This window comes from Genypterus blacodes, unplaced genomic scaffold (assembly GCF_046128005.1).
Source record: "Genypterus blacodes isolate CSIRO-AG114 ecotype Tasmania unplaced genomic scaffold, CSIRO-AGI_Gbla_v1 ptg000120l_1, whole genome shotgun sequence".
Lineage (NCBI taxonomy): Eukaryota > Metazoa > Chordata > Actinopteri > Ophidiiformes > Ophidiidae > Genypterus > Genypterus blacodes.
Genome location: NW_027466923.1, coordinates 2,024,354 through 2,047,185, shown reverse-complemented (window position 1 = coordinate 2,047,185; position 22,832 = coordinate 2,024,354). Strand labels below are relative to the sequence as shown.

The 22,832-nt window shown below is 42.0% G+C and overlaps 7 protein-coding genes across 7 annotated transcripts; 2 read left to right on the top strand and 5 right to left on the bottom strand.

Annotated features, from left to right (window-relative positions):
- The first annotated feature begins 314 nt into the window (after nt 1–314).
- On the top strand, nt 315–4,438 carry LOC143010031 (UDP-glucuronosyltransferase 1A1-like). The gene is made up of 9 exons (XM_076162152.1): nt 315–986; nt 1,706–1,769; nt 1,851–1,999; nt 2,118–2,245; nt 2,623–2,716; nt 2,784–2,909; nt 3,059–3,146; nt 3,230–3,449; nt 3,808–4,438. Exons 1-9 carry the CDS (start codon nt 456–458, stop codon nt 4,076–4,078), a joined length of 1,671 nt encoding a protein of 556 aa, XP_076018267.1. The 5' UTR covers nt 315–455; the 3' UTR covers nt 4,079–4,438.
- On the bottom strand, nt 4,399–5,735 carry ndufb3 (NADH:ubiquinone oxidoreductase subunit B3). Its single transcript, XM_076162154.1, has 3 exons — nt 5,630–5,735; nt 4,713–4,847; nt 4,399–4,622 (listed from the first exon to the last, which is right to left on the bottom strand). Exons 2-3 carry the CDS (start codon nt 4,844–4,846, stop codon nt 4,472–4,474), a joined length of 285 nt encoding a protein of 94 aa, XP_076018269.1. The 5' UTR covers nt 4,847; nt 5,630–5,735; the 3' UTR covers nt 4,399–4,471.
- Nucleotides 5,736–6,385: 650 nt separating this feature from the next.
- Nucleotides 6,386–10,451, bottom strand: pecr (peroxisomal trans-2-enoyl-CoA reductase). Its single transcript, XM_076162153.1, has 8 exons — nt 9,455–10,451; nt 8,592–8,725; nt 8,341–8,506; nt 8,168–8,249; nt 7,879–7,975; nt 7,676–7,786; nt 6,695–6,806; nt 6,386–6,599 (listed from the first exon to the last, which is right to left on the bottom strand). Exons 1-8 carry the CDS (start codon nt 9,564–9,566, stop codon nt 6,517–6,519), a joined length of 897 nt encoding a protein of 298 aa, XP_076018268.1. The 5' UTR covers nt 9,567–10,451; the 3' UTR covers nt 6,386–6,516.
- Nucleotides 10,452–10,586: 135 nt separating this feature from the next.
- rpl37a (ribosomal protein L37a) lies at nt 10,587–12,707 on the bottom strand. The gene is made up of 4 exons (XM_076162156.1): nt 12,642–12,707; nt 11,835–11,963; nt 11,648–11,730; nt 10,587–10,749 (listed from the first exon to the last, which is right to left on the bottom strand). Exons 1-4 carry the CDS (start codon nt 12,642–12,644, stop codon nt 10,686–10,688), a joined length of 279 nt encoding a protein of 92 aa, XP_076018271.1. The 5' UTR covers nt 12,645–12,707; the 3' UTR covers nt 10,587–10,685.
- Nucleotides 12,708–12,916: 209 nt separating this feature from the next.
- Nucleotides 12,917–14,991, top strand: cfap410 (cilia and flagella associated protein 410). Its single transcript, XM_076162394.1, has 7 exons — nt 12,917–13,133; nt 13,242–13,260; nt 13,430–13,476; nt 13,719–13,948; nt 14,035–14,185; nt 14,297–14,396; nt 14,496–14,991. Exons 1-7 carry the CDS (start codon nt 13,057–13,059, stop codon nt 14,643–14,645), a joined length of 774 nt encoding a protein of 257 aa, XP_076018509.1. The 5' UTR covers nt 12,917–13,056; the 3' UTR covers nt 14,646–14,991.
- Nucleotides 14,991–19,111, bottom strand: orc2 (origin recognition complex, subunit 2). Its single transcript, XM_076162393.1, has 17 exons — nt 19,010–19,111; nt 18,600–18,671; nt 18,324–18,485; nt 17,959–18,045; nt 17,773–17,862; nt 17,652–17,683; nt 17,465–17,522; nt 17,161–17,378; nt 16,971–17,069; nt 16,606–16,715; nt 16,403–16,535; nt 16,196–16,292; nt 15,949–16,095; nt 15,683–15,854; nt 15,537–15,598; nt 15,323–15,441; nt 14,991–15,199 (listed from the first exon to the last, which is right to left on the bottom strand). Exons 2-17 carry the CDS (start codon nt 18,667–18,669, stop codon nt 15,119–15,121), a joined length of 1,737 nt encoding a protein of 578 aa, XP_076018508.1. The 5' UTR covers nt 18,670–18,671; nt 19,010–19,111; the 3' UTR covers nt 14,991–15,118.
- Nucleotides 19,112–19,541: 430 nt separating this feature from the next.
- Nucleotides 19,542–22,572, bottom strand: LOC143010201 (D-serine dehydratase). The gene is given in 11 exon segments (XM_076162414.1): nt 19,542–20,034; nt 20,124–20,229; nt 20,318–20,380; nt 20,657–20,783; nt 20,897–21,015; nt 21,152–21,332; nt 21,419–21,505; nt 21,508–21,564; nt 21,689–21,822; nt 21,905–22,060; nt 22,499–22,572. Coding segments are annotated over 10 exon segments (1,110 nt in total). The 5' UTR covers nt 22,051–22,060; nt 22,499–22,572; the 3' UTR covers nt 19,542–19,944.
- Nucleotides 22,573–22,832: the final 260 nt, after the last annotated feature.

Sequence of the window (22,832 nt, the reverse complement as noted above, 5' to 3'; positions counted from 1 at the left end):
GATTTCTGCAGAAAATAAGGATGGAAAAAAAAAACTACATTATTTTAACTAAATCGGTTTCTTTGACAAAAAAAATAACAATGTAAAATATAAATAATTTAACTATTTTTACTGCTGAGACCTGACAATGAGAAGTCATGGTGTTTTGCCTTTCTTAGTGACTGAAGATTATGCCTTTGTATATAACATTCACACAACAACAACCAAAACAACATCTTGTGAGGTGTAAAGGTTATGATATTCCTCGACAAATCTCATCAGTGTTTTTGTGGGCTGCTCCTATTGGAACTCACCTCACTGTACTTTGAACCCACACACACTAACACAAACACACACAAGGCTAACTATTCACAGAGGAATTCTTGCAGAGTAGCCTGGAGGGCAAATCAGGAGACTGAAACCGGAGTGAGGACAAAAGTGCACTGCATTCATTTTAGTGAGGGAACGAGAGAGAAATGTGGAAAACAGCAGTATTCGCTTGCCTCCTGCTTAACATAACTAAGGAGGTATATGGAGCCAAAGATCACGTGACAGCAGAAAACAGCAGGCCAGAGAAGGAAGTGAAAGCTGCAGAGACCAAGAATGGAACTACTGGCACCACTCCTGCAAAAGACAGTGATTCATCTGTATTCTTGGGTAAATTACTGGTGATACCTCAGGACGGGAGTCACTGGCTGGGTCTGAAGGCCATTGCTCAAGAAATGGGTCGCCGTGGACATCAGGTCACCATCGTCATGCCAGAGATCAGCATGCGGATGGGACCAGGGAAGCACTACAGCACACTGACCTTTCCTGTTCCTTATGATAGGGCTCTGATTAATGCTTTGGGTAACTCACACACAGAAGTAATGCGTAATTCTGCACAGCCTTTCATGGAGAGGATAAGTATAAGGTTTTCACAAATTCGGAACATCACCGGCTTTCTCCACACTACTGCCGAGAGTCTGCTGTTCAATGCCAGTCTCATCTCACATCTGTCACAGCAGGTAAAGTACACACATGTGCAGTGAGTAGAGCCTGACTGAGTCCTGAATGAAGTTGTTACTGATATTTCATTCCAAAAATATATTGTTTGTATGTTGTTAGTTTTTAGTTTAAATACTGCACTAGTAGGTTGTAGTAGCCAGAATAACGTCCAGAAAGGTCAAAAGCTCCAACTGAAACTCACCTCTCTGAGTATGGTTATGGCCCTGGGCTCCCTGGATGATGAATGTGGGGTTATGTGACTGCTGTGGTGGGGGGTAGGGTGAACAATGTCCTCCTGTAAGAACTATACCTACAAGATCATCCAACTGATGTCATTGGAAACTTACTATGACATCATAATGACAACCAACATTACTGTGTCATTCCAACATTATCTTTGCTTGCTGTGGCTAGCTGATGTGGCTCTGTTTGTCATCCACATGTCCCTGGTTCTCTTTATGGTTTTAGTTCTCGCCTTTTTCTGGTAACAGTATATTGTAAAGGTTGTTGTCATGTCAAATGCTTTCTTCAATAAAATTAATATATAGATACAACTGAAAACAAAAGACACCGTTATAGTTAAATGTTTTATATTTATACTGGTAATTCTATCTGCCCCCCTCTGTAAGGCATGTGTGATATTTAAGAAAAATTTCAATTGCATGTAATTTGCGCGTGAATTGCATGCAACATGATAAATAAACTATCTCAATCTTATTTCCCCGATTTCACTCTGCAGGGCTTTGATGCTGTCTTGAGTGACCCTATGGTGCCCACAGGTGCATTAATAGCTCGGAAATTAGGTGATTGTTGCTACATTGTCACCCACTGTTTTTTGCTGTGTCTCGACAATTTCTCACCCTCCATCCCATAATCCCATTCAGCTCTGCCCACTGTCAACCTGCTGAGAGGGATGCTGTTTTCCATGGATATGAGGGCTGCAGCCTGCCCCAGCCCTCCCTCATATGTCCCTCGTTTCTTCTCTGGATGCACAGATAAAATGAACTTCAAACAGAGAGTTGTTAATTTACTGGTGAGCAAATACTCCTTGTAGCCAAATATACATAAATAGGTGCAAGCTTCCATTGTTAGTCTTTAAAGAGAGTGGAATCAACCCCAGTATCTACATTTGTCTTTTCTCCAACATCCAGGTGGCTGCAGTGGAACCATTCATGGCTCGACTGCTGTTTTGGCACTTTGATAACATGGCAAGTCAGTTCCTAGGAGAGGATATGGGCATAGCTGAGGTGCTATCAGACTCTGATTTGTGGTTACTGAGGTAATGTGTACAAAGATTACAGTGATAGTAAGTTCTGAGCCTGGCAATGGAAGATCTAACTCAGTGGTATTGTGGATATTTATTCCTCTCATCTATTTTCTTGGCTGTCAAACCATTTTCAACACCTGATATTATTTAGGAGAAAGTCTGACGGAGCCAAATCAGATGTGCTGATTGAATTCAACCAAAATCATGAGTAGCAGCCACCAACAACATAATCAATGCAGATAATAGTTTGTGCCTCTCATACAAGTCACAGAACCTTGACTACCTCTCCAAAAAACAGTGCCAGGCTCAGAACTTTTCAATCCTCCTGATTTTGAGTACAGTGGATGCATACACAGTAATGCACAAACATGCATACTGTATTAAAACAGGACTGACTTCACACTTGAGTTTCCACGCCCGCTCATGCCTAATATGGTGCTGGTTGGTGGCATCAACTGCAACTTGAGAAACCCCCTGTCTGAGGTGAGACATCATCGAGCAGTTGGATTTTGTATTCATAAGGAAATAATATTTATGTGTGTGTTTGCAGGATCTGGACTCTTGGGTGTCAGGTCAGCATGGGTTTATTGTTTTCACCCTGGGCTCCATGATATCTGTGCTGCCAGAAGAAGTTACTACTGTTTTCCTCGATGCCTTCCGACAGATTCCACAGAAGGTAGAATGTGCAATCACAACACTGAGTGAAGATTGAGTTCTTTGCCAAAAAAGAGACCAAATGTTGCTTCTGGACATTTGTTTGTTTCATTCAGTTTTATGTTGATTATTATGAACATTAACATAGATAATGTTCATTTCTTTGAACAGGTGATATGGAGATATACAGGGCCGATCCCTGACAATGTCCCTGAGAATGTGAAGATGATGAAATGGGTGCCTCAGAATGACTTACTAGGTAATGCAAATCCACTGCTGTACTCTTAAAACACATGACTAACAATTAACTGATTGCATGTTATGTGTGTGTGTTTATTTAAGCACATCATAGAGTTCGGGCTTTCATCACTCACGCCGGCTCACATGGTCTCTTCGAGGGCTTGTGTCACGCTGTCCCCATGGTGATGCTGCCAATTAACGGAGACCAGCCTGACAACGCACAGCGGCTGGCGAGCAGAGGAGTGGGAGTCGTGCTCGACATCTTCTCCATCACTACTGAAAGTCTCCTGCAGGGGCTGAATGATGTCATCAATAACACCAGGTGGGGACAATAGGTCACTGACAATTTCCCCACAATTCTTTCTACAATATTCTTAGGCCTTAAAGGATAGGAAAGTTTTCAGCCTAGATTAAATCAACCCTCTTCTTAAATCATCATAACATCACAACATATTTAAAGTACCAAACATGGGTATACCGCTGTAAAATAGAGATATTGCTGAGTGTCCTGTGTGTGTGTGTGTGTGTTCTGGTATTTGAAGTCCTTAAATTGCCCCAATGGTCTTGAGCTTCAAGCTGGGGTTGAATGCAAAGTTTCTCAAAACAAGTGATTAGAAAGTTGTATTATGTTTGAAGCATGTGGATCTTATTCAGCTGAATCTTTCTGTATATTTCTGCAGGTATAAAGCGAGTGTGGAGAAGCTGTCAGCCCTCCATAAGGACAGACCCATCGACCCACTCGACCTGTCTGTGTTCTGGACAGAGTTTGTAATGAAGCACAAAGGAGCCAAACATCTCAAATCTGCTGCCCGTGACCTCAACTGGATCCAATACCACAGTCTGGATGTGATCCCTCTACTGCTTACTGCACTGCTGCTTTTTGTCATAGTTATAGTCAAATGCATCAAAGTTTGCATCAGTAAAGTGAGGCGGAAGAAGAAGCAGGACTAACCTGAACCCACCAGATGAACTACTTAAAAAACAATTGATTATTTTTCAATTCCATCTTTTGTTCTCAGTGTCATTGTTTTGTTTGAGTAATTGTTTCTTTTTAATATTCAGGGGAAATTTTTTCCGCTGCTTATCTTGGCCAGGACTCGCAAGAAGAAGTTCTTAATCTAAATGGGACTTTTCCGTTAAAGAAAATAAAAATTCAAGTCATTGTTAAATAAAAAACAGAAATCAGTAACGAAAATATTTGACTATGAACTTTTAAACCTCCTCTCCACTGTATTACGTTAAATAAAAGACGAGCAGCATGTGAGGCCGTATGATGATCAATAAGACCTTTAATAAACAGAAATTATAATCCATCAGGGTGTGTTTTGGGCTCGAAGGTCAAGATTAGTGGTCATTCTTCTTTGGTGGGAAAAAGGTGTATTCTATAGCCAGAGCGATAGAAAAGGCGATAAAGCCCGTCTTGAATCCCCTCAGCAACACGTCCGACAGCGTCACAGCACGAGCAAAGCGGCCCGTGTACCTCCACGCCTCATTCCTGCAGAGAAAATGAGTGAGGTGGTCACGTAAGAGACAGAGAGAGAGAGATCTGGTACGACTCCTGCAGGTAAACTGCATCAATACTGACCGAGCCCACGGGTCACGGAGGCCCCTGGCTGCCAGTCGTTTTTGTGTGAACTCTAGCGGCGTCCCCTCCGATTTCCACTGCCGCCAGTCAGGCATGGGCATCTTGCCGTGGCCATGGCCGTGGTCACCTCCCATACTGAAAACAATGTATGAAAATGAGAAGGGGAGGTTGTTACCTTTTGTTATTTCACAGTGGAAACAGCAAGTTAACGCATATAGAAATGCATCCCGTTAAGACAAACCCATAGGTCCTCAACTGGTCTGAAAGATTTGGCAAACAAGTTTTCTCACTCAAACGCCTCACTGTGATTTTGGAAAGGTTGAGGCTTTTGACAAACTCATATGATGACCATGTATTTGAGCATTTTTAAGAAATTAACCTCACAATTGTTTCTTATATTATTGTTTCTATTTGAGACAGTTGTATAACCTATTAATCAATCCATTTTCTCTGTCATCTTGATAATGTACAGCACAATACAACAATCTACAAAAACTCACATTATATCATTTGCCACATAGAAATATACACATCTGAATCTGAAGTTAACTTATCTTGAACTGTGTAGACATGGTGAGACGTTCAAGGCCCCAGTTAGTGAGGTCAAACTTCGCATGAGCACGTATATATTATCTACTGGTATTTACTTAACCACAGAATGGATAATGTACCGAAAGTTACAGTATGAAATGTAACCTTCGTCTTTATGTAATTATAATATGGAGTCCCAACCGTAAATATTTTCGCCACTAGCATTAGCATTAGCAGGATGTTTTTCGATTTCATTGACCTAGGTGTTCCTGTTTGCACATATAACACCTTCAGATACTTAACAATAGAAGAATCTGGTTTTAAAATTCTAGATTCCATCTGTAAAGCAAATGTACAATGACCATAATGGTATAATAATTATCTACCTGAACGGTTTGTTGTGACCTCTGTTACCGCACCGAACGTTGCGACAGTACACTTGACGGCAGAATTACGGCACGACACTGAGGACAAAACAGCTGATGAGCACAACTATGTGACGGAGCGTTGAGACTCGATAATTTAAAAGTAAAACCCAGGGAAAGATAAAAAATTACTATAAATGTAGTCATCGTGAGTAAGATGTTGTAAAGGAATGCAATCGCTTTATTTAGTATCATCTACGGTTACAAAATGAAAAGTAATTTTAGTCATTAGGTCTTGTAAACAAAGAAATGTTAACGTATACGTTTATGTATGTTACACTAATATCCCTTTTTTTTGTCATATGTGACTATAATGTAAAACAGGAATTGGCTTCTTGCTGACTCTTTCTGGTACTACATCCTCAATCATTTTGATGCGATCAAATTGAAATAAAGAAAAGGGTTGACATTAGTTTCATTGCATTTGTTCGACTACAACTACATAGTAGCTGTTGCTCATGTTGGTCTGTCTATTGAGATATAAAAAGTACAAGCTTCAGCACTGTTAAATGAATCATTTCCTTCAGTTTATTCCTGTACATTCAGCAGACACAAAACTTTATTACATCTAAACTAATTTTGCAATTATCAGAAATCCATATGAAAACAAGATACATTATTTCCGTTCAAATGTTTCTACTGTAATGGAACTAATTTTCTGTGTGCTTTTTTTCTATCCCATAACATGTTACACCAAAGGATGCGTTAAGCAAAAAAGAGACTTTGTTCATTTTTATTATTATTAAAATATACACAATTATGTACATATTATCATTGCAAAATCAATGACATCACCTTATATGCTGGCCATGCCGTGTGTGTGTGCGTGTGTGTTTCACAGATGTGACTCAGAGTTTGCTCTTTGGGTTGAGCATGTCCTTGAGAGAGTCCAGGTTTTCTCCTTCTGGAGCTTCAGGCCAAGCACTGTGGTCTGGAGACAAACACACACACAGGACATATTGAGTACAGTATAAGCTACAATGACGAAAATGTGGATGCATACATGCTTTTGCTGGCTGTACGTACTGGGTATCTCCCACATGGACCGATACAGACTTTGCCCTGCATCAACCCTTAGGGTGGCTCCAGAGATGAATGAGGCACCAGGAGAGAGCAGGAAACACACCACAGAGGAGATCTGGACGTACAAAATTAAATAGAGAGGGAGAAACTGTTGTGATGCGGCAAAGCACTTGACACACTCACTCTCACAGTGTACTACTGTTCACAACATCTCGTCTCAAAACAAAAGATGGCACATCTAAAAAAACTACTGTATCTTGGGCCGAGTTTTCCATATTTATATAAATGATTCATGTTAAACCTGTCCAGAAATAAAATATCCAGATGACATAGTGACCTATGTAAGTCTACACAACAAGCAGCAACGGAGAAAATTGTGAATATGTACTGTAGGGGAATCACACTGCAACAACGTCAACCTCATTTGAGAATGAAGGAAGCCAAACTGTGTATACACTCAATGACATCACCACCCGTTTCACATTATATCACAATTTGGACTGAGACAAATAACAAATTACACAACAAATAATCATGGTCTTTATACACAAGCACCTAATGGTTGAAAAATTAAAAGCACTATCAAAATGAGTGTCATTGAGTGCAATACTCTTAAAACCCTCACATTTACCATAATAATTTCAGTTTTTGATGCCACTATTGTTGCATCATATTTAAGCTAATAGTGACGTCACCAGAACTTACAAAGGTCCAACATGACATCACCAAATCTAACAAAGTGGAAGAGGAGAGGTAATGCAAGCATATCATCCAAACCATACCAGCCGCTCATTAAGGTGGCGGTTGACGGAAGCCATGGGATTGGCATATGCAAAGAGGGGCTTCGTTTCCTACTTAAAATCATTGTGACCATATTATTCATGTCCATTATGCCAACAATGATGGCTTCAACAGTCCCATCAGTGCCTTGTAACATGTAGTCTGCAGGATCAGCTCTTGGCGTCTAAATTAATGTTTACACACCTCCTCAGGTACTCCGAGTCTCTGTGCAGGGACAAAGGGAACCGACATCTTGAAAAGTTTTGGCCCAAAGTCTTTGTAGTTCTCCATTGCAGTCTTGGAGAAAATGATGCCCTGCATCCAAACGTATGCACATAGAACACAATTAAAAACTTTCACAACTGATTGTGCACAAACACATCAACACGTACAAACTGTATACATACAGGTGCAACAGCGTTGACTCGGACTCCTGAGCTGGCCCACTCGATGGCCAGAGTCTTAGTTAAATTATCCACTGCTGCCCGCGCTGCTCCTGTGTGGCTGGCAGAGGGAGGCAGAGTTTCAAAGTGGAAAAGTGTGTGTGTGGAGAGTAGTGGGAGTGAGAGTGAGAGTGAGAGTGAGTGTGTGTGTGTGTGTGTGTGTGTGTGTGTGTGTGTGTGTGTGTGTGTGTGTGTGTGTGTGTGTGTGTGTGTGTGTGTGTGTGTGTGTGTGTGTGTGTGTGTGTGTGCTTACGCCATGCCCGGGAATCCTCTCCACATGTCAGCGATGATGTTGATGATTGCACCTCCATGCTCTTTCATCCATGCAGTGTAGACTGTGTGGACAAACAGCGACACACTGCCTACCAAATTTCTAATTCCTTTAACTCTGTGTTTCCCAGACTACTCCTTGTGACTCATTCTTACCCTCCTTGCAGCAGTGGAAGGTTCCATTCAAGTTCGTGTCTACCACAGCCTTCCAACCTTTAGAGGTCATGAACTCTGCTGGACTGCTAAACTGCCCTCCTCCATTGTTCACCAGAAAGTCTATCCGACCGTACTGCTTCAGCACAGACGACACAAGAGACTTCACCTACAACACACACACAAGACTTTAACTGACTGAGCATGTATTATTTTGATAATAGTTTGAATTGTGATGATGAATTCAGACTCACCTCATCCTCGTTGCGGATGTTGCATGTTAAAGGAGTGACACTTGCAGGGCTGGAGGATGGGATTTTCTTTCTCATTTCCTGAGCCGCTGCCTCCAACCGCTCGGCTTTTCTGCTGGAGATCACCACACTGCAGCCTGAACACAAGCAGGAAGACCAAACTGCGCTTTTCACTGGAATACATTACAATAATATAAAACTGCAGTTATTCAGACGATGTATGACTGCATCTAAAAGGAGGAGATGATTTTGGAGGACACAACAGTTTTCAAACCAAAACAATATAGATCAAATACAATAAAGAACAAAAACAACTACTCAAAGCAATGGCCATTGTACATGTTGGTCTGAGAGCCTTCATTCATTGGGAGTAAACGAGCAAAACTCTTGCAAGACCAGTCATGCAAGGAGATGAGGACTTTGTAACAGGTCTGTGCATGTCTCTCTCTCTCTCTCTCTCTCTTTGCAGCAAGGATTTGCTTCTCTGAAATCACATGATCGCTTCATTTGGCTTTGCATTGAAACAGTTTGGAACCCCCATTACGTTGAGGGGTGCATTCTTCTTTGTATTGTTGTGATTCTCTTTATTCATTTCACTTATCTGCAGTGGTTCTCACGCTGCATATCATTTCATTTTGAAGATGAATGGTTTGCTGTGACTCATAAAAACTTTTGCATAAAATCAAGATCACACCAATGTTACTAAATTTACCATCCCTACTACTAAACATGTCTCGGTGGTGGATGACACATTTGTATTATGCCTCTCAGCTCTGACATGTCAGAGGACTTATGTGTCAAAGTTCACCTCCTTCGCCTCTATGTATCTATCTTGATGACATCTCTGTGGCTCTCTCGGTACTTACCGAGCTGCAGCAGCTCTGCACTGATTGCTTTACCGATGCCGGTTCCTCCTCCCGTCACTATAGCGACTTTATTATTAAAAAGGCCGGATCTGAAAACAGTGCGAGCCGCCATTGTTTTCTTCTTCGATCATATTACGGAGAAGATCGCCACAGCGCCCTCCAATGGTCGCACTGTGGTCTTTGGGAATTGCAACTTTCGACTTCAGAATAAGATAAAATGAAAGTTTATTACCCCGAAGGAAATTACTGAATGACCTCATTTGAACGTTTTGGTGTTTGTCATCTCGACATAATGGCCCCATCTTGTTCTAAACTGATATCAATTATTTTGTCATCCCTACGCATTTCCTGCAAGTCATTTCCCCATCTGGCTTAGCCCTTTTCCTTTTGTTTGTAGTTAGTCCACTGATTAGCCTTAATTCCACGAGACTTTACAATAGTTCAGCATTTGAGCCACATCAACAGGTATCAGTTAAGACTTCCGTCTTTGCCAAGGTTTTCAGTTTTTGTTCCTACTTACAGGCTACCTAAGAGTAATGTAGCTTTACCAGGCACACCAGTTTATTATTTTCACCTTGTGCAGTACTTTGTGCACTTTCAGTTCAGGTCTGCAATGATGCTCAATGATGAACATTTTAGCACACCTTTCATTTGTCTGTCAAATTTTCCATAATTTGGAGGCCATTTTGATAGTTGTGGCTCCTGAAGAGGTAGAGTTGTACTGCCTGGCATGGCTCACTGCCCGAGGATCCAACAGGAAAATACACAGCAAAGCAGGGTTCAACCCCCAACCAGCTCAGGTCAACCTTAGCGTTAAGTATTTAATATTCTGCCTCTCACCCTGCAGAACACAAAACTACACTGACTGAACAAGTTCAGCCCTCTCCTGATGGTCATAAACTTGATTCGATAGTAATGGAGTCCTGTTAAAAAGGTTACCATGTACCTAACAATTTCAGGGTGTGAGCGGCCCAATAACTCCCGTAATTTGCAGAAAGCCAGTAGTAATCTGAATGAAAGTCTGAGTGCCAGTGGGACATAAACCCATGCAGGGGCAGCGTAGCAGCCATGTTTTCATGACACACAAGGTATTTCAGTGATATATTGTAAAGATTTACAGACAAGCAAGGGCTTCCACTCCTGACTGCTTTATTTTTTAGATCTTGATGTCCGGATCTGTTAAATTATACAAAATAAAGTCCCAAATTCCACCAGCGGCTTTTGCACTGGTTTACTGGTCCTTCAGCTCCTTCAGCCTCCTGATTGCAGACTTGACTGTGACAGCGGACGTTGTGCTGTAAAACAGGAGGGAAAAAAGTAATTACTTACACAACAAACATACCATCCAATGTGGCCTAAGTAACAATAAAATGACTTGTGTCCTCCAATCCATTCAACTGCTGTTGTACCACTTTAAGTTCAGTATGATCTTAGAATTTGATTGATTTGAAATCTGATATGTAACTTTATGTCTGGAATTTGTTGGAGTGTGGCACTTCGACATTGGCCCAAACACATGCACTTGAATTTGTGTTGGAATAATTTAGGGCTGCCACAATCAATTACTTTGAACATGGATTATAACTTATATCATTATCAGATAGTTTGATAAGGATATGGTATTGCCAACTCACGCATTACATTTCCATCGATTGTTATCCATTAGTGGAGAAAGACGATGAATACAATGTAGATATCTTGCACAAGGTGAATTAAGTTGCCACAGAGTTGCTGATCTGGCTTCTGGTGTGCAATAAAGTGCTTGAGCCCAGTTGTGTCTCGTCATGAAGACTGCAGAAGTAAGCCTGGCACAAAGTCAATCTCTGCATTGGCTTCTTTGCTGAATAATTAATGATTTCAATCATTAGTTTTTTCTACCAGTAGTCCATTATCGCTCATGTTTAACAGCCCTAGACTTCTGCACCATGTACTTGTGCTGCTGTGTCAGTGCCGTTACATGTGCACGGTCAGGAACCACTACGTAGTTCATAAATAATACTCTTATCTTATAAACTGATTCCAATTACATACATTAGAGTTTTCTTCTGCCTAGAAAGTTTACAAATGCAGGCAGCACAGATTTGTTTAGTCTTTCAAAAACATGCCCAGAGGTCCTTGTGAAGCTCCATCAGAAATAGGGCAATTTTTTATTCATGAAATACAACTTTCCACAGTAAGCAAAGAGAAACCTACTTGTAAGTCCAAGCGCCTCCAGCCACGGTCTTTTTGCAGGACCCGCAGTGCCAGATACCTACAGCCCTCCTCTTCATCTTGGTCTGAAATGATCAATTAAAATGTGTATTCAAAACAAACCACTATACAAAACATATTAACCTTACTCCCACTCAGTAAGCCAAACACACGCAGGACTTCTCCTTACCTTGCCACAGAAGGAGCAGGTGTACTTTGCGTGCTGGGAGATTTCAATTTTCTTAACCATCTTCCTCAGCGATGCACCATAACGGGTGCCATATTTACCAACAATGCCCACCTTCTTCGTGCGCTTGGCCTGCGGATAAACACAACAACATGCATTAAGAGCACCGCAGTCGACATTAAGGGAAATGTGCGTTCAGGTTAAGACATTCATTAGATGACACGAATGACATCAGTCCACGAAAATCTTTGACGCAACTGCTACTGGTTGGCTGCGTCGAGTCCAGATATCCCACTGAATTGTAACTTTATATAGATTACTGCGATGCCAGTATAAACACCACGTCTTAATCCAACCAACTTGAACAGTGTGTGACATACCCCCGCGTGAATGAGCGGTCACTATTTGCGCAACTAGCTATGTCGGCTAAACAAGCTGAATTAGGCTAAATGAAGCTTCTAGCTGACTTTATGTAACAAACATTTATCAGGTTTGAGGATCTTGAACCCAGTTGTGACACATGCAGTCTGTTTGGTCGTATTATCTGACCAATACAAGTTTTAGCAGCACCCCTACAGTTGCTAATATGATTAGCATTGCTACATGGAGAGCACCGGCGGCAGCCATTTGTATTTCACCAACACATGAAAACATCGTTTTTTTTGTGGTAACAATTACACAAATAACACAAATAAGGATCTGGTCTGATGAACAAGGAAACTATAACTAGTCAGGAAATGTGTTCGGTTCATTTAGAGCTCAGAATTTGTTAGATTGAGTCGGATTAAGCGGAGGACATTGAGGGCTCACCATCGTTACAGTGGAGGCGTAGGTCCAAAGAGGGATTGCTTAGTGCGCAGGCGCGATTTACCAAACTCGGCACGGTGCATTCTGGGAGTTTGAGTTTAGATAGTAATATTTTTGAACATATATATTTTCAATGAAACAAAACGCAAATCGCCTTCCCTAAGGCTTCCATCGGTGGTACAAAAAGAATATATCTGCGTAAATATTAAACATAGGATAAATAAAGGGCACCTGTAACTATGGACGCTACTGTGGAGACGCGCATGCGCAGTCACACAGCGGATATGAGCGCCACTGCAGTGTACTTGTGATGTTTTATTCATTTATCCTGCTGTTTGCTGTTTTCGCCGATGATTTAGCACATCGAATGTATTCCTAGATATCACACACACATACTTGCTAAGCTACATAATATGACATGAAGCTTACACGGAAACTTGTCCTCGCTAAGGCGAAGGCCTCCGATTTGGAAAGCGTGAAGAAACTGAATTGCTGGTAAGTAAGTTTATGTTTAGTGTATAATCCAGAATATGAAGATTGAATGATACATTTTCCTTTATCTCTGTGGGGTTTATAGTGTACTTTATCGCTTTGTGTCTTCAGGGGATGCAACCTAACTGATGTGAGTAAATAACACAAACAGATACGAGGTTTGGTCCGTCCCCGAATCCACCATTTGTGCTCACGTTCACGTTTTACTTCAATTGTTTTTAAATCCTTTAAGTTTCAGTGTATGTATTTTAAACTTTATTTACTTGATGTTTTCTTCATTTCCATTAATATGTTTCCAGATTTCTATATTCTCCCAAACGCTCAACATTGAGGTGCTGACACTCAGGTTAGTTTTTGATTATAGTCCCCCCACACACACACTTTCACATTTTTTTCAAATCACATTCACATTTTCACAGTTGTGGGGGTCATTGTGTTGGACATGTCTGCTCTGCTGCTTCAGTTCAGACAAGAACTGAAGAAGCTTTTTGGATGATTGGCTAAATGTCTTCTCCAGTCTATACTCACCGGATGACAGAAAGGAACCTTCATAGACAATGATCCATAAACCTCTCTGTCTTTCTGTAGTGTCAACAGCATCTCGTCTCTGTCTTCTCTGGCTGGCTGTCTGTCTCTGTGTGAGCTCTACCTGAGGAGGAACATGATCACATCTCTCTCGGAGCTCTCTCACCTGCGACCATTAACACGCCTTAGAGTGCTGTGGTTGGCTGAGAACCCCTGCTGTGGAACTGACTCAAGCCAATACCGGCTCACTGTACTCCGATGCTTGCCGCGTCTCCAGAAGCTGGACAACCAAGGTGAGTCTGTGTGTGTTTTGCTCTGGGGGCATGTTTTGACCACAGGAATGCTACATCAGTGTAAGTTGTTTTGTCGGTGTGCACAGTAGTGACAGAGGATGAGGTTGCACTTGCTCTCACGGATGGAGACGAGGTCAGCACTCCTCCCGTCACTGAGCAGAATCAGATATCCAGCAATGGACTTCCAGATGCAGAGACAGAGAATGACCCACTCAACTATAACATGGAGGAGACTAAGTAAGTCTTGATAAATGCAAGCACTCACAAAAAAGAGAAACAACTGATCAACCAATGTGGACTGATAGTTTTCAAAGTATTTTTAATGATCTTAATGTTTCTGTTTTTCAGCAAAATCAGGGAGGAGCTGGGGATGAAGCCCCTCTCCAGAGACAAGTTCCCCTCTCTATCTTCTCCATCAACCAGAGAATCCAAACCATCAGTCAAAAAGGTAGTTTCTTTTCTCTGAGCAACGGTCCCCTCAATTGCTGAGAAACTCTCAGATCAATTTGATCAATTTGTTCATGTTCTGCAATAACTGTGATTTCAGACACACACCCTTGATGCAGTGTTGCTGCTGCTGAACGATTTGGATGAAGAGGACCTTCATGTTGTGCACACGGCGACTCAGAACAGACTCCAGACTTACACAGTGGACTTCGAAACATTAAAAGAATCTCTGCTTACAGAAAACTGTTGAGGTCCAATGCTGATAATTAGCGGCATGTGCTCAGGTCCCAATATACATCTTCCCTCCCAGCATCCACCCCACAGCCACCTGCAACCTGAATGATCAGCAACATTGTCATGGAGCGCTATTTTCAACAGCAATAAGCATGCCTGTGTGGTTTAATTTAACTAACTATTCCAATTTGTATGAGCCTGCATAATTTCAGATGTGGAGAGCAAGAGAGTAATTTCCTCACTTTGCCTTTTACACAGCAGCATGTTTACCTCCGCTGCCAGAACACATAATGTATGTTTTGCTGAATGTAAATAAGACACTGTATATATTTCTGTAATTAAAAAGAGAAAACAGCAGTATAGCAACTTGCAATTGATGATTTTATTTACAAAGATGGTAACAGATAATACAATACAGACTACTACAAATAGAAATATTTCCCCCAAATAACTATTAGTCTAATAACAAAGGCAGAGGCTATATCCATCTCAGTTATTCTCATTCTCCAGGAAATCCAGCAGTGTGTTGGTGTCCACAGGAACCATCAGGTATTCCACTCCATCTGCTCCCTAGAGAAGCATGGGAGGAAATGTCAACAAAAGACAGAACAGATGTCACTAAAGCTGGCAAAGGAGTAACTGTATAAAAATGCATAGGAGGTGTGACATGTTTGATGAGGGATTGAACTCCACCTTCCGGGTCCGGATCAGTTTGTGGTCTCTGAACTCAGTCAGTTGAGTTCTCAGTGTGAGGTCAGAGTTCACCAAGAACCCCTCTCGACAACGCTGGTAGAAATCTTGAAATGACAATCCTGCACAAGACAGACCGCGATTAGAGTTACAGATAAGAGTACTACTATACTGGAATAGTAGAGGCCAGCCCAAGAAGTTATGAATGCATGTGTACCAGTATACGAGGGGTTGTCTTTGTTTTCCAGCTGAAATTTCACCAGCAGTTGAAAAATTCCTCTGCAGAAAGACATTGCAGTGAAGAAGTCAAACAAATCACTATCATTTTGAAAATGAATTATATCAAGTGTGTGTGTGTGGTACCGGGCATTGGGTGTCAAGCTGCGGAGGACATGAGTCAGGGAGGACAGAGCCAGAGACCCAGTCTGCTGCACCAGCAGAGAGTTTTCATACGATGTCTCCTCTGCATAGTGCTGGAACGTCACACACTCCCACCACAGCCAGTTAAACTGACTCTGCTTAAACTGGTCCCACACTGGGAAACAGACAGGAAAGATATAGCTACTGGGATATGTTCTCACATTATGATGCTGCAGTACATGCAGGCATGCACCCGCACACACACGTACCCAGTGGAGCATTGATGTGGTCAATGGAAGCCACCAAGTGCAGGTTGGGTATAGATGCAAGCTGCCCCAGTGCACTCTGGGTCTTCTCTCCTCTGAGCATGGGTCCATCGATGTTATGGATTATTAGGTACACATGGAGATCTGCACCTGCGGGGACATGTTCCAGTTGTATGTACAGCATGAATCCACACTATGTAAGCAGTGCTAAAGCATCCATTTTACAAAAACAATCCATAGACACACTCACTGTCTTTAATTGTTTGGGCAATGAATTGGATTTGGTCTGAGGGAGTCCGGAAAGTTCCTTGGTGCTCTAGAACCTCGGATGTCAGAGCGTTTAAGATCTGCAATGAATGCATATTATACATTAATGGGTAAATATAGTAGTGAAGCTCAACAGAATTGGGGTATATTATTATCTTATATTATCATTTTACAACATAAACACACTGACCGATTTAAGAGTAATGGATGGGAAGAATCCATTGACAACGAGATGGATTTGTTTCTCCAAGTGCGACACACGGAATTCCTCCAGCAGGGCTTTTTTGCTGCCTAACCCATAGACCAGTACACTGAAGCCCAACCTGCAAACACAAACACACATTTGTAGTCTCGGGCCAGAGGTGAAACACCGTGGGAAATGTTTGCACTCACTGTAACTGTAACATCCATTTGCTGAAGTGCTTTGTGTATTTGTCGTGGAGCTGCTGGATCTCTGATGAGTAGCAGGTTGGTTTACCTTCTAAAAGACGAACCAAGGTCTCCTGCAAATGGAGGACAATAATATACAGTGTTTATTACATTGGTTGTCATATCAATCAATCAAATTTGAAAGAAGATTAAAATGAGGTAAAGAGATCATAGTGGAATGACATGACATGACCATTGAGACCTGAGAGAGAATATCAGGACAACTAAAATCAGAAATTAAATATATAAATGAAACTAAGCACTATTAAAACTAAAATGCACTTGATTTCAAAAGAAATTCAAATAAATAAATCCAATTTTATACCGACCCTGTCCAGTTTCGGGGTGTTTAAACGATCAAGGGTGCGGTCGGACGTCAAAACCTTTGAACTGACATGGGCCTCAAAATACTCCTCAACTAAACTGGGCTGGAACAGAGAGAAGAAAGTATTAACAAAGTCCTTATAGACAGTAAAGGTGCACACTTCAACACACACACACACAAACATACACACACACCTGGCTCAGGGGTTCTGGAGCATTCTTGGTTTTCTTGGCGGGAGTTTTGTACAGAGCTGCAGATAACACCTTCTTGGGTGTCCGTGGGTTCTTCGTGTTCTCCTTGACCTCTTTCTTTGCTGTGTGTTCTTCCTCCACCTCGTCCTCGTCTTCCTCCTCCTCCTCCCCAGAGTCCGACGGCGACAGCTCACTGTCGCTGTCTGATCGAAGGCTTGGTGCTGAAAATGTCAAACAGCTTTAGATCATATTGCAGATTAGATCATAGTCCAACATTATTTATCACGTTTGTTACATTTGAACTTACTAGTCATTCTCTTCCTAAGCCTGTGCGGCGTTGTGGAGACAAACTGCACCTTTTTGCCCTGTCGAGACAACAGGAAGCTGAAGTTACGCCATGAAAACAGCCAGCATCGTTATACTACAGTAAAGACACAGCAAAGAGAAAAATGGCGACATCAGCAGTCCAATCCAAATGCTGCGCCCAGTCTCACCCTCTGTGGTGTCCTTCTCTCAGCTCCGGGCTCTAGACAGTGAAAGACAAAGAGGAAGGGAAGATGGAGTTGCAGTTCTAGATGGATGAAGACATAATTGAATAAGATGTGTTGAACTCACGGCGCCCTGCCCGAGTGGGAGTGGAGGGTTCAGCGTTGGGCACTGCGCTGAAGGTCACACTTTTCCCATGAGTCCGTGCCAGTTCACTCGCTATGTAGAAAAACAGAGAAGGACAGAATGATAGTTCTCTAATAAATATAATGCAAGGTAAAAAAAAGGGTTAAGTGAGATTGTGGAGTCTCTCACCAGTCTGGGCCAAGCCGTGGGTGCGTTTGTTTTTATGAAAACTGAAAACAGAGGCTCCTCCCAGTTTGAACACAGCGTCCTCATCGTCTGTGAGGACAAGAAATATTACACACAAAGGTTGACTGATAACTTCTGAGACACTTTGTCAATCTGTGTTTTGTCCTGCTACTACATCGTCCCACTGCCTGCATCACCCCTGACCTTCTTCATCTGCTCAAGTTAAGCTTCCCGGCAAGGGCTTAATGCATGGGTGGCTGGCGCTTTTTAAAATATATAATCATAAGTCCATAATAACTCAAATTATCCATTTTATACCGCAAGCAAAAAAACAACAATAGTGCCAAAACAATGTGTTGCCGGCTCACCTTCTGTATTGTCTGTTCCCAGAGCTTGGATGTAGTTCTGTTCATTGAGCAGTTCATATTCATCATCATCATCATCATCTTCTGAATCCTTTTTGTTCCGTTGACGAGCTGGGCTCTTGAACTTCACTATCTTCTGAATAGAGCCACCGATGTTGTGCACGTCTGACAAACACAGAGACAAACACTCAGAGTCAGGCAGAGAGACAGAGAAGACACAGGTCTGATCCCTGAAGCCTCCTCCTCCTCATCATCATCAAGTAACTCAGCTGTCCATACCATCCTGTTTGTCCACGATGTGATCCAGAACATCTCCATCCCCGATGAACTTCACCTCCAACACACTCATTGCTAAAAATAAATAAACAACATGGAACAGGCTCTTACACATATTAAACATAAAGGCATGATATTATCTTTTCCAAACTGTCCATAAGCTGCATGTCAGCCTGTAGTGTCAAACTCTCATCCTCCACTGCAGACGAGTTCAGGTGAAACAGTGTTGCAACCTCAATTACCTCTCCCCTGTACGTCAATGAAGTGGCAAACGCCATATGATAGATGATAGACTCACATCTAAAAAGAAATGTCTTGAATAGCACGCAATCTACCCGCACTCCGTTACGATCGACCGGCCGCAAAGATCGCCGTATTGGTCACCGTTGATTTAACAGTCCGTATTAACTTACCGGGTTAGGTTAATGTCACCAAATGTAAACAAAACTAACATAAAGTAAAAGTTGACTCGAACAGTGTGTCAACTTTCCGCGCCATCCTCATACTGCTTTACACACCACGTGACAAGTTAAAAGGTCAAACGGGGGCCAATCACAACGTTGTTCTGACTGAAACGTCATTTCCCATAATGCATTTCGCAAAACGTTGGTGCGTTTGAAAAAATGTGCAACATGTTTAAGAAAAAAAATCTGAATTGAAAGACCTTAAACAATCGTTAGTGTGAGATTTAATTGTAACGTCTTAAGTCTCCTTATTTAGTTATTTGTCCATTTCATTAATTTTTGATATTTTATATGCAAGATTAGAGTATGTCTCTTCAAAGAGATACCATTGATTTTGCTACAATGTGTCAATGTAATATTTAAATAACAATAATAATTTCATGTATGTGTATGCGTGTATACAAAACATAAATACAACTGTCTACCACTGTGCACCTATTCACTGATAAAACAAACAACAAAGTGAAACGTAACCACCAGATAAGATGAAAGAAGTTTATTGTTATGTGGAAAATACAAGTGCTGTTATGGGCCCCTACAGAAAGATTCTCATTGCCCAAAAAGAGCGGCACATTGAATTAAACTTTGTGTTTGCACATGTTGACAAAGTTATGTGGATACAATGTAACCCTAACCCTCTCATTTATTTAAACAATTAAAAACTATCATTAATTTTAGATCTACCTTGCTGTTCACTATTATAGTCTTGTGTTATGTTAAATCAGCTGTTGGGGTGGTTAGTCACATAAATCAAGGTGCAAACTGCAGGTTGACGCTGGTGTTCTAAGATGCCAGGGGAGCATTTTCATTAGATAACTTGCTTTCAATAAGTGTTGTTGTAGCATAGAAGTAGTTTCCTCCAGTGTTTTCTCAGTCACATCACTTCACCACCCCCGTGTGGGTGTCCACTTCCCCACCAGGCGACCCTCAGAGTGCACAAAGTACACAGGATGCATCATCACTGTGGCACAGGACTGCAGAAATGAAGAGAGAAAGCATGAGCGAGAGACAAGAAGTCTGAAATATATACTGGTGAGCCCAACTGCATGATGACATCACTAACATGGTAGGGGATCAGCGTGAGCAGAGAGCCCAGGGGGTATTTGCTGTAGTCCAGCGAGCCTGAGATAGGCTCCACTCCCCCATGCTCCTGGGTCATAGACGACAACCTGCAGGCAGAGGACATAGAGACACCTCACGTCACAACTTCGGCTATGCTCAGTTTTGAGACTTTGAGGCAAGATTTCATAGCGTTACTTGAGGTTGGGGTGTCCTTCAATCACAGCATATCCAGTGGGCAGCTTTCCAGCTCCATCCAGACTGTGGAGTATAAAAGAAAATATGTCAATACAATACAATACAATACAATGTCCTCATAATATGACCTCATGACCTATATCAGCTGTCTTCCTAACAATCATTAACACACGGCCGAGAGCTGACCGTTGCTACTCACAACATAGTTACATAAACAGCCAGGACTACAATAGCTGGAACTTCTCACACACACACTGACACTAAGACCACCCATGCCCTTACCTGCAAATATGTAACTACTTCTTGAACTCATCAGTCAATACTAAATGATGGTTGTACCTGAGTCCACACCATCCACAGTCAATCAGGAGCTGGTTCCTGTGGGGACAGTGTCCGATGACCCGGGTCAAAACTCGCACAGCTACATCATCCAGGCTGCAGGAGCCAATCACAGACTGCTGCACATCTGAAAGCCACATTACAAACACCATGAGTGCTACTTGCAGACTTATATCAGTTGTTATTATCATGCAGATGCAGATGAACACAGAGGTGGAGGGAAACATCACACAAACACACCGTAAAAGATGGCGTTTCCAGGATGCACCTCGTTGAGCTGTGCCATGTCAGCGACTGGATGACTACAGGAAGGTGTGGAACCAATACTGGACTTACAGGTAATACCAACAGCCTTCAGTCTGCAGGAAAGCAACACGTGTGCTCATGTTAATCCTGTGTTTAACCAAAATCCCTCAAATGTTGTGAACATTTAATGTCTCTATGGCAGAATAACATATCAGACGTTGACATAAATGTTTGTGCTGCTTGTCTTACTTTTCCATAAATTGCAGAGTGAAGCTTGTGACTTCCTGGGCTACGGCCTGTATTTGCTCCACCCCTCTGCAGTTGTAGGTGTTCCCACAGTGGACATACACTCCTGTCAGCTCCACGCCTTTCGTCTCAGTGATGGCCTGAGCCAACCTGAGAGCCTCTGGTTCTGTGTGTAAGATGCCAGCTACGACAGAGAACAAGCACATAATTCGACAAGACCCTAGGGTACACAGTGCAGGGCTTCATTCTGGTTTCGAGACTTGCTTGTACCTCTGCCGTTGCCGCAGTCGAGTTTCAGCCAGACGTGCCACAACCGACCATCTCTCAGCGGCCTCTTTTTGAGCAGCTCCAGAGCATCGGATGATCCAGCAACACCTGGAAGAGACTCAGCCTCTCTGCTACACACACACACACACACACACACACACACACACTGGATGGGTTATCTGTTGACATTTCAAATCAAAAAACACTATACTGCCAGGTTGTAGTTTTAGTTTTGAGGGTAAAAGTGTATGTATGTGTGTGTGAGATGTAAAAGTACCTTATCAAAAGGAAGAGAATAAGCATAGAGCATATCATCATATCCATGGTCTGCATAGAAACAGGCCTCAGCTAGTGTGGAGACCACGATGCACCTCTGTGATCCACCCGTCATGAGATCAGCACATTCACTAAAATGACCACAAACAAATCAATCAGTATGTATTGTTTGCCTGTGTGTGTGATTGTGGATGTGTGTGTGTGTGCTGTCACAGGGTTTTGTGGGTCTTCATGTGTGGCCGAAGCTGGACTCCCAGTCTTTGAAAGCGTTCAATCAACCTCTGTGCGTTTGTCTTCACTTTGTCCAAGTCCACCACCAAAGCAGGAGTACACAGCGCTGTGATGGGCTCTCCCTCCATACTGGCTGTGCTGGAGTGCACATACACACATAAACACACACAAAAACGAAATATCTCATTAAATTATTGTGCATGACTGAGCCCTATTATGCATCTAACTAGAAAGTACAGGAGTTGCATTCTTTTAACCATGTTATACAGAACCGGACTAAAATGTCAACTAATAATAGTATTTATGTTACTTTCATAAGACAGTACCTTTAACATTACTTTTTTGCTGCAGCCTTGCCAGTGACAATAACAATGTCAGTACATTTCTTTACAATTCTGTGCAGTTTTGTAATACTTCATGTTTTGCAAGTCAGTGACCTTTGTACTCACTATGTTGTATTCCTCCCAAACAGCTGCCAGTTAACTTAAAATGTGCAGAAAATGTTAAAAGTGTCCATCCTTGTGAAAATGCAAAAAGAGACAAAATGTATGCCGATTTTTATAATAGTTCACTCACCCTTCAGCAGCAGTCAATGACCCTAACCAAAAAAGGTCAGGTGCAGAGATCACGTGACGCCTACGATGCCCGCGAAGGGTCAAACCTCTTAACCTGAAGTCGTCCCCATCGCCAAATAATAATGCGCTGTTAGTTTACTGGTATTGTCCGTTGGTGACCAGCAGAGAGAGCCATCTGTGTACAGACACTGATTTTTCAGCACAAAAGGGGATTTTGCTTTTAAGGTATATAAATGATCGATGAGAGCAAATTAGTCACGATTAAATTTCAAGTTAAAAGTGTAGAACTAAATCACTTGTGTAGGCTGGGCTTCTCTACTGCTTCAGTTTCAGTA